The sequence below is a fragment of the Diorhabda carinulata genome, chromosome 9 (assembly GCF_026250575.1).
Source record: "Diorhabda carinulata isolate Delta chromosome 9, icDioCari1.1, whole genome shotgun sequence".
Taxonomy (NCBI): Eukaryota; Metazoa; Arthropoda; class Insecta; order Coleoptera; family Chrysomelidae; genus Diorhabda; species Diorhabda carinulata.
The window spans coordinates 10978772-10995093 of record NC_079468.1 but is presented as its reverse complement, the minus strand read 5'-3'; the positions used below and the strand labels follow the sequence as shown (position 1 = coordinate 10995093).

The following is a 16322-nucleotide window of genomic DNA, read 5'->3' as shown; positions in this document are numbered from 1 at the left end:
TTCAGACAGTTTGGACGTTTCTCTATTTCGACAGCTTCTCAAATAATTCTGGACTTGAAGTAGCGAAGTGGGGTGATAGTTTTGGTTCTATTGAAATCGATTGGGTGTCCGGTATTGATACGATGTTGGGCAAGGGTGTGCAGGAAATATCGTAATTGGTGACAGAAAACAAGGAACGGCGGCAATCCGAGCAGGGGATTTCATATACTCCATGGTATTCATTGGATATTTTATCTTTGATGGTAGGGTGGGAGAGTTTCTGATTGGGTTTGAAAATTGTGCGAATACCGTGGGGTTAGAAGATTCTGCAAATTCTGTCTGTTACACCTTTAATATAAGGAAGTGATACCATTCCGAATCAATGTTAGTTTCAAAAAATTGATTTCAAATGGTCGACTGGATTCGTTAGTCAACAAAGTGGATCGAGATATGAGTCTATCAATGACAGAGTTAAGTTGGGCAGGATGATGTTGGGATTGAGCGTTGAGAAAACGATTGTTGTGAGTGGGTTTGCAATAGACGGAGTGAGAAGAACCGAGTGGAGGCAATTTTTATTATGACATCAAGGAATGGTAGGGATGATTCCCTCTCCACCTTCATCGTGAACTATATATAGTTATACATACATCGTTATAACTAACTTTGAGAGCCTGACGTACCTTGGAGGTTAGGTTGGATGGAGGAGGTTTTGATGTTCGGAGGACCTTGGCGACATCCTGTCTGATAATTTCGGCTTGGTTGGAAGGGAGAAGAAGAAAGGAGAATTACTTCCTATGTTTGGCTAATAATGATTCCTATTGGTATGGATTTGGGCGTTATAGCGTAATTGTAGCATTTGGCAAGAGCCTGTATGGCGTATTAGCAGATTAAGGTGTCGGAATAGTTGTGAACAAGAGTGTACATATCAATAGTTTTTGAAGCGATACAAGTTTGGATTGCTTCTCTTTTTGAGTTTGGGTATTTTTGTTAGATATATGCTGGGCTTTCCCAATATATGTACATATATTTTACACACCTCATTTACCATCGGTACAATGTTTATATTACATTATATTTCGTCCGTAATTTCAGTCCCTGATGATGAATACATAGTTATTGAAAGCTTGGTATAGATATTACAAAGAGTACACTATGGTATTTCATTGTCACAACCCCACAACAATCACATTTATATTTAGTTGGATATTTTGTAGTTGGTAAAATGTGATTTTTTAAGGTTTTTCCCTTGTTGGTTGATGTAGTACCTGAAGCGAGATTAAATTTAGTTATACATTATCTTAGGAATCACGATACTAAAGAAGCGTTTGATTTAATAAAAGATTTGCAACCTGCTGTTCCCCAAGAGTATATTTTAAAGGGAGTCGTTAATGCAACACTTGGGCAAGAGTTGAATTCTGTAAGCGTTTACATTATTTTCCTAAACATTGTGTTATAAATTCTAATAATTTATAGTAGCCACTAGCATTTGCTACATTAAATTTAGTTAGGCTATAGTCGAACCATATATCACTATAGCTATATCTTTTTCATATGTAGATTTGTTATTCTCAATAATATTTTATCGATTATGACACAATCGCAATGTCATAATCAAAGTTTAAGCAATAGAATTGAAGATTGTTACAAATCATGGATATACGCATGATAGTATAATTCTGTATTATCCATGAATAAAATCAGTAACGAGTAATACTTAAAAATTAATTGTTAGATATTTCGTCATAATATGGCAACGGAAATAAATGAAAACATGAATAGAAAATAATTTGTAAACATAAAAATGAAAAATAATAACCCACCTTGTTCAGTTAAACAAAGCTGGATTATTTTTTTACCTTAATTACTTAAGATTTGTAACTCTTCTAAAACCATATCAATAAAAAATTTGTTTTGGATATACCAAAAGAAATAAAAAATTTTGGAACATGTTTAATGATTTAGGAGGTCAATTTATGGTACCACAAAAAAAGATACAGTAGACTTTTGTTAATTGAAACCAGTGATATATCGAACCTCTCTGTAATTTGAATATACCAGGAGCTTCTTAAAACATCTTTTAATATTTCGAAAAAAAATTATACAATTTCAAGCACTTTGTTATTCAAACAAATAAGTCGTTGCTACGGAATGAAATGACTCGGTAATCTGATTGATAGGCAAACACTCATAGAAAGAAGAAGTACATTATGCGACAAACTTAAACTACTTCAGTCTCGTATTATTTTAGTCTTCGTACTTTTTATTGTAATAATTAGTTTGGCACACACTCACAATTGTTTGGTTAGTTTAGATTCAATCACTCTTTGAATGTATATAGTTTCAAAATTGGTTTCAATTATGAGTCCTAAAAGGTATAAATTCTTGACGATTACTGAAAAGAGTTAATCGAAAAAGTTAAAAGTGAGAAGAAAAGAAAATTTAAAATTACTCAAAGTACTCTGAATGAGAGTCTGGCCATTCGAAGAGAGGTTTAAAAAGAAATTTATTGAAAGAAGTAATGGAGTTGTCTTGAAGAAAGTTTTTTGGGGAAGTGGAATGTTGTAGTTTGCTTAATTCGCACAGCAAGTTAAGGACTTCCCCACTGCTTAACGCGCTAATATAAAAGCTTGGGTCATTCAGAACTTTGAACAATTATCTTTAAACGTGGAGATGAAACAATAAAAATGGGAAATTCTACTCTTTTTAGAAAATTGTAATGTCCACAATAGTCTTCCTATATTATCCAATGTAACAATATACTTGTTTCCACTAATTTTTCTAACTTTGTTCAAGTGGATGAAGATGTTCCTGTCTGGGGTTTCCTAACCATTGGAGAAATTCCATTTGCTAGAGATGTAAATGAAAAAAGCAACGTTGAAGATGAAAATGATACGTTAGAGATATCTCTTAAATGTAGCAAGAGGCATCTCAGAGATTATAAAGCTTCTGTTTACAAAACAACTGATGGAACAGCATTTCAGGCACTATTCTTGAAATAAATGTTATTTGTCTGTCTCAACGATGTGATTTGAAGCTTACATTACAGACTTTTTACTAAAGACAATACATAATAATTAAATCACTTTATGTATTACATGTACGTTAGACTGGGCCAAGTTTACTTTATAATAATATTAAGGGTTGTATCGGAACGACTTTTGATTTTTTAACTCGAAAATAATCAAAGTGGAAAATTTTAGCGATGCGTATTTTATTTCTTAGAAAAAAGAGCTCTTTTATCGAAACGTAAAATTGGAAAAATAAATCAATGTTTAAGTCACAATTGAAAAGAAACGGATTGCTTTACATTAATTTGATAACAAAACATTTTTTATAAGAAATTCAATTTCCTATAAGAAAACGCATCGTTAAAATTTTCCACATTGATAGTTGACAAGTTTTGAGTAGAAAATGCTATTACTGTTGAAAAATCAATAGTCGTAACGATACACCCCTTAATATTAATATTAAGGACTGCAGTACTACGGTTTAAGGGAACACCTCTCGCATGGTTTAAGTCATACCTTACCAACAGAAGTCAGCTTGTGAGGTTTGATACAACGATGTCATCTTGCAAGCTAAGGCTCAGTACTAGGCCCTATTTTATTTCTTCTGTTTATAAACGACATCGCCTATCTAGACATGATTGTTAAAATATGTCTATTCGCAGACGACACTAGTTTCTCTTAGAGCAGCCCTGATATCACGACACTTCATAGGACTATATCTAGGGACCTAATCACTCTTAAATCATGGTGCGATTCAAACCTTCTCAGTCTTAATGTTTTTAAACTGTAAAATCCGTAAAATTCTTAGGGCTTGTTGTGGGCAATTCCTCGAAATCGGAGTTACATATTGCCGCCTTATCGAAAAAATTAACCTCCTCCTGTTTTGCGCTGCGATCAGTTTCCAAAGAACTGAACTTATCCACCTCCTGAACAGTCTATTATGCCCTTATTAAGTCGCATCTCCGATATGCCCCTCTCTTCTGGGGTACGTGGGGTGCGACTCAATTCGGGCGAAACTACAAAAGAGAGCTGTTAGATATTTACTCGCACTTAAAAGCAGGGCTCACTGCAGGAACTTATTTATAAGATTAAAAATTATGACTTCCTTCCTTATTCACCTTTGAATCCGTTTGCCTAATTCGTAAGCACGCTTATCTAATTTCAGAAAGATTGTTGCAGGGCTATCCACTTAGGAACGCGGAGCACGACCTATACCCACGTACTCCACGTTCAGAATTAGTTAAGGGCTCAATATTTTACAATGCAAAAAATGCACAATCACTTGCTAATTGAAATTAAATCGATATCATCTTTTCCCGCATTCCACAATAGTTTGAGGGCATATTTACTGGAAAGTGCCTTCTACTCTGTAAACGACTTCTATTCTAATAATAATATTTAATTTCGGACATGCTGCATAGTGGTATAATTTTTGCTATGGACTTATATACTAATTATTACCTATAATTTAGTTATATAGTTATATTATTATTACTCATTATGGTTTTTTTGTATATTTTAATTTTATTTCATTTGTTTTATCTTTATTTAGTTATATGTATGTTTGTTTCTTAGTTTTTCACAAGCTTTTGTGTACGAATTGTAACAATTTTTGACAATGAAGCATTTCTCGTTTCTCTCTCTCTCAAACTTTCACGATATTTTCTCTTAACTTCTTGAATCATATTTTAACAGTATCCTTAAAAAAATATTTGTTGTTTTTGTACAAATCTAATCTAAAATATATGTAATTTTAGATTTTCTAATAAAAATAGCCGTTAATATAATATATAATTGATTATTACTGATTAATTCGTTATTTCTAATTTTTCTCTCAAAAATTACAAACATTTTTAACTTTCAGTAAATAATTTAAAATTTCTTTTTTTTTCTTGTTTCGTTCGAAAATTTTGATATTTCAAACTCTCAATATTTCATAATATTTTCAATGTTCTTTGAGTTTAGTATTAACGAAAGTTGAGTGTGATTGTATTTTATTTAGTATTTTCAAATATTATTCAACATCACGTTTATTGTAAAATAGTTTTGCTGGAACCAAATATTAAAGATAACAAGAACTGTTAGAATAATTTGAATTAATAGTAGAAGAAAAGATTTATTTTACAGTGTACGGATTACATTGCATAAATAATTCTTTTAATTTTAGTTTCGATTGTGCAACAATATTTCACCAAATTCCACCTGTTTGACATTTTTTTCGAAAAATACAAGTAGTTTGATTTCGAGATGTTTGTACTTTAGAGCAATGATAATTATTTCGTTAAATAGTGAGAATCTATTTTATTATTATTCATTGCGACATTTTATTGAAATTTGGGCTGGTTGATTCGATTCTGATTTCACAGGCCCGGACCATTTGGAGATCTCAACTGAATCATGTAAAGGGCCAGCAAAGTGGGGCTTGGAAAATGAGATGCTTGAAATTCCCCTTTTACACGATTTTGTCACTTAAGAAGAAGAAATTCATCTAGGTTTTATAAGGATACATATTATGATTTTCGACCTTTGTTGACTTTATTATTAACGAAACTAAGGTCACGGTATTTCAACGGATTTCAAAATAAAGTGCAGTATTTCCTACACACCAAAGTATTAATCATTTATGTCAAAATTATTTGGGCAATAAAAATAATGACAAACGAATTTTAAGGATTAGACAAATAATACTAGGATTTTTTAAAAATCCTTTGTATTTAACAGTTTACAAAGTTTACAGGGATCGGAATAAGTCAGGCAACATTCTCGAAAAATTGGCATAAGTCAGGCAACGCTGTCGAAAAAGGAAGCATGTTCGGTCTTCAGTCATGTTTTCAGCATGAATAACTGATACAAGTTCACACTACATGAGTTACGTCGTATCTGCGTACGTACCGAATTTCAACAACAATTTCTGAACTTGCCTCTACTAAATCGTTCAACAGTGTGGAAGACACCTTCTAGAAATTGTTAAAAATGGGCCCTGTTGCCGACGCGCTGTGTTCTGGACAACCCCGGTATCTGTAATAACAAAAACATGGAAACAGTGCCACTGGCCTTAGATGAGCAGCCAAATCAATCTGCAGTGTGGGAGAACTTCAGATATCCGATCGTTCTTTAAGACGAATGCTGAAACGCATATCGAGATCGCAATTTTGCAAGTGGTACCTCGGATTTTATGGGCAGATGAAACAACCTTCAAGCTGAACGGTACGTTCAATCGGCATAACTGCGTGTACTGGAACGATCAGTGAAAATCACGAGGCGGGCCAAAGTTATCTAAAAATGCTCGAAGATTTACGTTGGCAAATGGACAACGATTCAACACTCGTAAACATCCGTCATTTCATGCAGGATGGTGTTTCGTCGCACTACGCTTAAGGTTCATTTTGGAAAATGGAGAGACAGCCGAAGATTCGTTGAGTGATCCGCACTCTCAAAAACCCCGTTTCTGCTTGATGAATAATTTGAGACATTTCTCGGGTAGCTTGACATGCTTCGCTGGATCTGCCTCTCTGTTAAGAAACGTTGTACAACTTGTGTTGAGCAGTATGTTTTTTTGTTTTCTTTTCCTATGCAGCTATTCTCTTGTTCGATGAGCTAAGAAATACTACAGATTCTTCCACTAATCAAATCAAGTTCTCAGCTTGTAGAAAATTCACTGTTGAGTCAACTACAACTAGGTTCAGAACGTGTGCCATACAGTCATTAGAGATAAGGTCTTCATTTTTTTTTAGCACAGGCGCTCACAGCGCCTGTGCACTCCACACTACGATCGATGTGGTGACGAGAACTTCACTAATGACGTCATGACTAACGCTCACGACGACCCATGTCAAGAGGTGGGTTGAAAAGAACGTTGAGATAATTAGCATAATTTTTATAACTCGAAGCGGCAAAGGTTGCAACTATGCAAATATATATAATTATTTAATGGAGTAAGGAATATTATTAGTACTTTCTGAAGTATTCTCGCCGCCGAAGACTTTTTGATTTTACTTTAATATAAATAAGTTAAACACTCCACTCAAAAATTCAGTGACTTACAAATTGTAACATAACTTCTTCAAACTTTTGCTTTATTATTTGTTTTGCCATTTGTTATTATTTACATCATCGTTCAAAACGTTGAATAATCCATACTACTTAGGTTTGCGATTATAACGGACTAAGTGGAACGGGAAAGACCGTGTTCCTGATTATCGTGAGTGCTTAGTGAAATGCACTTTATATTGAGGAGAGGAAAAGGAGAAGGAAGTCACCTCGCAGACGATGTATTATAACCCAACAACGAAACGCAACGCAACTCACAACACAGTAGCTCATATGAAGCATAAATAAATAGATGTTGGAAGTATTCTACTTTTGAAAATTTTGAAAACAAAACATTACTCCAACATTACAAAAAATAACTTCTAACAAGACAAAATCTTTTCATGTATTTTATTGGGGGTCCCCTCCTCGATCGAAGAGCTGCGGACCTAGCCAGCCTGGGCTTGAGTTATCATGTATATGTCACATTGTAAATTCGAAAAGAAAAATCATAATTATTACCAGTAGTTTTTTATATACATGTTAACTAAGCTAATCATGGTGTACACTGATTCTAATAATTTTAGTTTGTAAATTTGGTATGCTAATTAGCGACTAATATCTGTAATATTTTTTTCGTAAAATATATAAAATGCTGTAGAGTTTTAAGTATTTAATTTTATTCCACATTTTTTCAGTTGGAACACATAAAAGTAGCTGAAGAATGTTTTCATTTGGTTGGTAGTTCAACAAGTGAATGTGATACGATTCATGGAAGGCAATGTATGGCAGCTGCTTTTTTTCTGGCAAATCAATTTGAAGACGTTTTAATATATTTGACATCAATAAAAAGTTACTTGCATTCAGGTAAACTCATTAGATATTTTCAAGCAACTGTTTATTTAGTCCTCAAACTATCGCAGCTTTTCTATTATAAGAACATTGCAGGTTTAAATACAATTTACATGTTTCCTTATCGATGATGTGACTCCACTCAAATTGCTGAGAAATAAACTTCAGCATTCTTGGTTATCAAAATGTTGTTAGAAAGTTTATCGTAAGCCTCGGTGTAGTGTTAATAATGAATAATGTGTTCATTCAAGTATGTATACGACTGAAGATTCCAGAAATTTTTACTTAATCTTCGTGTAAACAACAAAAATCAAGTTCCAAGCCTTTTTAACCAGATAATTTGATGTCCTCATCTTTCTAAAACTGGCTAAAGCAGATCAAATTTCATTTGTATGTAATGGTAATTTGTGTGATCTTTTGCTTAGTAAAGATACTCTCCACACTGGTGATCTCCGTTTTAGAGCATTAGTTGATTATAACATAATATTTTATGAATAGCTATACTGAATCCCACATAATATTTGTAGTGGTTTGACGAAATCAACATTCAATAGTGGATGGTGGAGCAGTATTTTATAGAAAAATTTTTCCTATGCTTATATAAAAGCGTCACTGCCTAGCAGTTAAGTCACAAACTCCAACCTCGATTTTGCTGGAGCAATTCTAGGAGAAAATGCATTTCTCATTCTTCCAGTTTAAATCCATCCAAGACATTTTCCATTAACCTCTGAACGTTGGTGGTGTGTTACATAATCCAAACGGAACTGCCATAGTGCGTCTGTAGAACTTATGATCTTCTCTCGGTCTACGAAGTTATTTCAACTTAACAGTATCCACCCTTTATATCCAAAGTTTGTAAACATCGTGCATTTGCCAGAGTATCAAAGGTGTTGTCTTATCAGTGACATAATCTTGTTAAAAAAGCTTTCTTTTTGACAAGTACTGTAAGAGAATCCCTCGGATTATTCGACGCTTATATCACACCTTAAGTTTCCATTTCCTTTAACATTTATTGGAACTCCTCTTGTTTGGTGAATTTTTCTGGGTATCTGTTTTATTGATTAATGTTTTCCAGTATCTATTTGATGTGTACCATATTTTTTTTTGTTTAGGTCATTATCACCAGAGGACAACCATGTCGAAACCTCGTCTTTTGGTTTTATTCTTTCCCACAGCTTAAATGTTCTTAACTCGTAAGAAATTCCCACTGCAGGTTCGATCCCTGTCAGTGATTGAGTGGCTCTAGCTTGGCCAGGTCGTCGGCAAATACCAGTAGCCACTAGCTTCAAACGAAAAGGATTTGCCCCTCACCCTCTTTGCTCTTAGATACTCTTCCTGCTACTATGTCGTCTTTTTTAATGCATCCATATGATAACAAGCTGACCTCACGTTGACCTTGAATTTCCCATAAAAAGATATGCCCGTTGGATTCCTTCGGCCGAGCTAGGTTGGCAGTTTTATCCGGTCTGTATCTTTTATCTGACCACGTTGATGCTAATTTTCATAGACTCGATGCCCAAAACGGTCGTTGGAGTTTACCTTTCTTTGGCAGCTCTCAAGGATGACCTCGAATATTTACCACATCATGTTAAAAGGACAAGATCCAGCTGTCTTCAATAATCACATGCTTGCCTTAAGGTCCCTGCATCTCCTTTACACAAGGGTTTGCGATCAAGGATAATTCTTAGATATTTGCATTCCTTGGGTACTGCAAATTTACGTCAGATTGCAGTTTTTATTCCACTTGTAGCTTATTTAAATACTATCTCAGTTCTTGGGATGCATTGAAAGTCCAGTTTCCACTATTTTAAGAGCTCCTCAAGTGATTTTTTGGTTGTCTCGAATTATAAGTAAAGAATAAAACAAACAATGAATATTTCTATCAGATTGATCTTTATTTTAATTTACAAAATAATTTGAGACAATATCACTTACATACAGCATTATATTTAATATCCTATAGAAAATCGATTCAATGAACACTTTTTTTAATTTTAAACTCAAACTTACTTGTGGCAATTTAAGCAAAATATCCGCTGTTTGTATTAATTCACACCCATAAATACGTAAATCTGTTTCTGTATCTATACCAAGCACATTCAATTGAGATGGAATTGGTGAAAGTTTTTCCTCGGGAAGTAACTGATTTTTTAACGTTATTATTCCGATATCGTTTGGTTTAGAGACATTTTTGGAATTATTTGATATATTGTTACTTTTAGCAGACCCCATGTTTACATTTAATGAAAACGTACATTAATCGTTTTTATTATGACTCAACTTCCCAAAAACAATATGTCAGCTATTGAATTATACAAACTTCAGACTAAAAGTGATGTAGTGTAACTGACGAGAGTGTAAAATAATTCAAACACTTTTCTAAACCAAATGTATAGGTTTTTATTGAAAAAAAAACTTTTTTCTACGACCGTGCGTTTTAACCCACTTTCCCGCACGCATTTTAGTTTTGAAAGTGTCACTTTCCCGCACTAGTGCGGGAAAGTAAAATTATGCAAATTTTTACCTTATTAGATAGTTTTTTGCTTCTGAGATTATAACTATTGTTACTACAGGTAAATAAATATTTACGAAATAGTCCATCAAATAAAAATTAAATTAGCTTTTTGTAGCATTTTTTATTTTTTTATATAACCATGTAATTGTTACTAAAACGTCAAAGTTGTCCAAAACGTCATGGAAGTGACCGAATAAGTGCAATCGTCTTCTAAATTAAACCACATTAAACCGAATCCGATACAATAATATTAATGGATTCATCCGACGAAGAACTTCCCGAAGCCATTTTGAAGGCTGAAAATGAAACTAATTCCGAGCTGTTACCTGCCAAATGACTTAAAACCGTTGCCTTCACCATCATCTTTATGCGAACTGCAACCGATGCCATCCTTATCGACGTCATCTACCTTCCAGTTGAAACCAAATAACTCCACTGGACCAGCAATTCTTACTAGTCTACAGAATACAACAAATTGTGTTTTCAATATTAATATTTATAATAATTGGTAGTTTTTAGTTAAAGTTTTGTATATTATTATGTTTGTTGGAATAGAATAATTTTAGAAAAATGGGTTGGTATATTTTTTTGTATATACGGTCGTAGAAAAAATAATGTTCTTAACTCATGCGTAAAGTGTCTTTCCCGCACTTGACCGCTTGCCCGAACTCCGCTCCGCGTCGTTCGCGACAACTGTAGTCGGGTGCGGAAAGTATCAATTTCCGCACTTGTTAGGAAAATGACTATTCCATTCTTTCCGTTGAGATGTGAAAAAAATATGAAATTTCAAATAACAAATTTAAATAATTTTGATAATTTAACTGTTACCCCCAGAAGTAGATTAAGATATTTTGAATCAAGTTATTGAGGGTATAGGTAAGGAGTATTTTATATGGGAGAAAAAATGGAAGTGTATCGTTGTATACGATAAATAACAGTTCAAATCTTCCAGAATGGCGTTGGTGTAGACAAAGGGTATGGAATAAATGCAGCAATTTTTGATGAATTGGAGTATGCCGAATTAAAAAAATTAATATATATATATATATATATATATATATATATATATATATATATATATATATATATATCAAAAATTGAGTATTTTATTCCAAGTTGATACTTACTTGGAATAAACATCACAAACCACAATTGAAAACGTTATTCCAGAGAGAACGATCAACAACTACTAATATTTCTTTCAGATGATACTTTTAATTTTAACTTTGGTCAAGCAAAAGTGGCATGTAACCAATTCAAAGAAGCCGAAGAGATATTTCTATTAATTAATGATGTTCGAATAAAAAGTGATTATGTTTACATTTCCAATTTGACCCGATGTTACATTATGAACCATAAACCTCAACAAGCTTGGGAACTATATAGTAATATGGTGAACGGTGCGGAAAGTTTCAATCTGCTGCTAGTTATAGCGAACGATTGTTATAGAATGGGAGAATTTTGGTATGCGGCCAAAGCGTTTGATATGCTCGACAAAATTGAACCCAATCCGGAATTTTGGGAAGGAAAACGGGGTGCTATTGTTGGAGTCTTTCAAGTAAGAAAAATTATTGTTATTATGTAAATTATCACTCAATGACGGATAGTCAGTTCCACACATAATGTTTCAATCAAATTATTGGTATATTTTAAGCTTATTTTAGAATAACCGAGGAATAACTGTCGTATTTACTTTGTATCATACATTCAGAGTTTATTTTATACTTAGGACGTGACGCAATATGGCGGCCTTACTAAAATATTTGAACTACCTACAAAATTTTTGAATTTTTAATAATTTTTTTTTCTATAAATATTGATCAAAAAATTAAAAAATATGCTCTATATAAACTATCTACAACTATTTTTTTTCCCAAACCATGCAAGTACTCTCTCTATTGGAACAGTGTAATACTAAATTGTTCGAGATCAAGGTTATATTAGACATTGGTGCGAATATAAAACATGAGTATCATAACGGATCGCTATTTTTTGTATTTATGAAAGACTTGATATGTCTATTTAGCTGGACGTGCGATTCAATCGTATCGTAGCTCCAACGAATAGGAATAGATATATAATACGTTGTTGATGGCAAATGAGAATTGAGAAAAGCAAAAAAATGAATAAAAAATATTTGCGATACACGTCTTTAGTGAGCTCTGAAATTTGCCATTCCATACATCAAAAGTTATTTCAAAGTTGTCATACCATCTTACAGATATGATCTGTCACTGATCAAAACCGTCATTACCCACTAACATAAACATCTAATCGTACTTCGGACTGCCAGATCTAATGTGCAGGACGAGCAATACGTTAGTTAATGGAATAATCTGTCGGATTTCGAGAGGTCTGGACGGCCGATCAGATATTTTATACCTAGTTTAAAATCCTGGTGGGCGGAAGGACAGATCGTAATGACAGTCGTGTGAAAATCTTGAAAATGGGGAAGAAAAAAAGAGTAGAACTACTGGGTTTTTGCATGGTAGAAATACTTGAAATGAATAAAGAGAAACATAGAACAAAATGGGTGAAAAAACACTTTGGAAAGATTTACTTCTCAAATAGCTTAAAATGTCATTGTACGCTTGTTTAAGTACGTTTCATCCCTTATTTCTCATAAAGAAGGCCTCTCTCTATACAGTTCAATCTCGTCGGTTACTATTTTTTTCATCCACTCCATACTGATCTGATACCCTATGTATTGGACACAATCAAAAGAATAAAAACAACTAGGTACCTAACCAAACACGCCACAAAACACGTGGTTACTCATTAACGGAACGATAACTCAAGAGAAAGGACAGAAAAAAGTCGAACATCTTAACTACGTTTTTCCTACTTTCTCTAGTTTTCAATAAAAACATAGCAATTTAGAACACCCTCTATTTTAAAACTGAGAATTATGGACCTATGATAATCTATTATATATATATATATATATATATATATATATATATATATATATATATATATATATATATATATATATATATATATACTTTTAAATCATATAAATTGAGCTTTGTACACAATCATCTTCGGGTCTTGACAAAAAAGATAACTGAGAACAAGTGATCTTGATGGACATTTCACCAACCCTTGTCTTCATATCCAAAAAATTGAACATATGGCGTCAAGACACTTCTGGATATTGATGAAAGATGGAAATAACTATGTAATAAAGGTTTAAAAACTAAAAATACTAAACTGAAGATAGGCGATGGACAAATTTAGGGGTCATATTCTCCATCTGTTTTCTTAAAAACCCCAAACAACTTGATTTGAGTCTCTTGTACGCTTACTAACCAAGTTATGATTTTATACAAGCTTATACTACGACTAGTAACAGAATCTTTGAAGTCGATTTTTCAGCACTTTAAAACATCGAATTTATTTGAAATTTCGTACACTTTATCGGAACTGATTAGCTTGGTATGTATGTAAGGAAATCTTTGAATTCGGTTTTGAAGCAATTCAAACAGTAAAATATCATGTAAAATATTAATTACCAAGTGATATTGTACCGTTTTAAATTGATTTGTTTCTTATTATTATTATATTATTATTCTTATTATTATTCTTATTATTATTATAAATTATATATTTATTAACTTTTAAATAAAAGTGAAAATAATGTAAGTAAAACTTAATATTTAGTTTAGCCACCTATAGCCACTATTAAAGCTTTAATTCTGTCTGGCATGCACTCAATGCAACATTGTATTGTCCCCCTCATTTAAGAATGGTGATTCCACACATGAATAATTTTTTCTAGGAACTGCCTTTTGTTGGTTTTTTCTGTTAAAAAATCTTTAGCAGACTGTGTGGCAGGGAGCTCGATCTCACATGAAAGTGAATGGTTCCCCATTTGGAAATCATTCTCTGAGCTGCGGAATCAACCGATTTTGTAATACTTCTTACCGACCTCCAGAGGTCAACATGTTTTTCTACCCATTGTTTGGCCTCTTTCAGGCGCTTTGCTTTTATTGTAGCTTTCTGACAAGGCGACAAGCAAGTTATTCAATTTTCTTCGAATAGTGCGCTCAGAAGCATTTACTCTAGCAGTCTGGATTTGTGATTTTCCCACCTTTGTGGTAAATTACGTTTTTGGCATTTAAAAGTTTATTTTTAAAAACATAACTTGAAAAATTCCAAACTGAGAGTTCTATATCAAATTCACTTTTAAAGACTTTAACTTTACTTTGATTTCTACTTCGACTTCCTACAATACTTATACGTATTGATAATTTGCCATGATGCCTAATGTAATTAAAATGTATATAGGGGTTGTCCAAAAGTGCGTAGTATGAGAAGTAATTTCTTCATAACTTAAAGGTTGTAGAAGTTGTTATTCTGAATTGTCTGAAGAGTTGCTATGGAACTGGAGGTCGGCTTCTTGACACAAATAAATGGCGTCTAACATACTGCATGCTGTATTAGTATACAGGAAAAGTTGTGTTCCGATTGTCAGATAGGGTGAATAGGGTATATTGTGCTTGAGTTCTTTCTAGGAATTCAATAAAGGTGGTGATGGATAAATTGTTCAAGATAAACATAAATTACAATGATATATTATTTCAATAATTTTTTTTCTTCAATATATAATATTTGATTTTTGTTCACATATAAAAAGTTCTTTCGATGACCAGTTTTTTCAAGGATTTTGGTTATTACAATTATTTGTGGAAATTTGACGGTTAAATAGAAATGTATTTGATTTACACAAAGGGTTGGCTTAGAAAAATTTGAGTTTCTATTCGCTTGCAATTGTCTAGATTGGAGTGTGTAGACGTTATGTGATCTATGAGGTTTACAAAAAACTTGTTGGTTTGTGAAAAATTATGAGGGAATAATGATTTATATTGATTGGACCTTGAGAAAATGGATTGCGCTCAAAAGTTTGCCATTGAATTGGGGTTTTTTATTAAATATTTTTTGTTGAGAATTTCCACATTTCGTAAATAATAAATGTTAATTTCTTCTGAATTTACTGCATAACAGTAGCTAGGGAAGGGGGTCGCATAACTCTAATTGTGCAGCCTGAGGGATCCATGTAGTCAACGCTTGTTGTTGGAAGACTTGTTTTTTATTTTAAATTGTGGGATCATCATTATTATGAATGTCAATGTAATCACAAGTGATATTATAAATTATTAAATATTTGTCTAGCCTAACCAATATATATCCATAAATTGAGTTTATTTCTTTGGCTCTATCCGTAATTTTCCAAGCTATACTTTGCAACAATAAAAATTTTTGTAAGCAACCCTCATTACCGGGCAACCTATTAAAATAAAATTTATTAAAAAATACATTGCGTCTAATATTTGGCCAGGGACTGTTGATATATTTATTTCAATTATTTTTTAAAAGTCATTGAAAAAAAACCATCTCAATCCGACTTGCTGCTAAAATTTCGGAGGTTCTTTGCTTTATTACCTCACCTAAACGCTGTTATTATTTTTACGTCGAAACACAAGATAAGTTAAAATTTTATACAATAATGTAATAAACTAACATATTGTAGAGGAAATAGAGACGTTTCAAATGATATATCACAAGCTTATAATGAGGTTCATAGAGTGTCATTGAAAATATGGTCGAATTAGAAGCAAAGGATGAAATCATAATTTCATAAATAGCTAATTATCGTATATTAATTAGTTTGAAAATCATGCTCTAAATTATTTGTTTTATTATTAATAGGGCGTTATAGTACAGAAATTTCCAGTAGATATGTTGGGGGACATTTTGCAACTTCTTCGAAGCTCGACATCAAGTCAAGCTGATCAAATTGCTAGCGTCATAAGAAGATGGGCCAAAGAACAACGTTTAAATGTTTCCTAATTTTAACATGATCACTATTATAATAGATTTATGAAATGTCAATAATAAACTGTAAATGAAAATAAAAGATTTATGCTTCACCCTAT

General features: G+C 32.7%; 1 protein-coding gene across 6 annotated transcripts in view; it reads left to right on the top strand.

Moving 5' to 3' along the window:
* The window catches only part of LOC130898256 (intraflagellar transport protein 56), a 27782-nt gene extending 11460 nt beyond the window's left edge, over positions 1 to 16322 (top strand). For 5 of the 6 annotated variants that reach the window (XM_057807413.1, XM_057807414.1, XM_057807412.1 and 2 more), the window contains 4 exons: positions 1217 to 1396; positions 7715 to 7883; positions 11589 to 11941; positions 16096 to 16322. In XM_057807413.1, the coding sequence (XP_057663396.1) occupies positions 1217 to 1396; positions 7715 to 7883; positions 11589 to 11941; positions 16096 to 16236 (843 nt within the window). In that variant the 3' untranslated portion in view covers positions 16237 to 16322. The remainder of the gene's footprint in view (positions 1 to 1216; positions 1397 to 7714; positions 7884 to 11588; positions 11942 to 16095) is intronic. The other variant, XM_057807411.1, reaches the window with a different exon arrangement.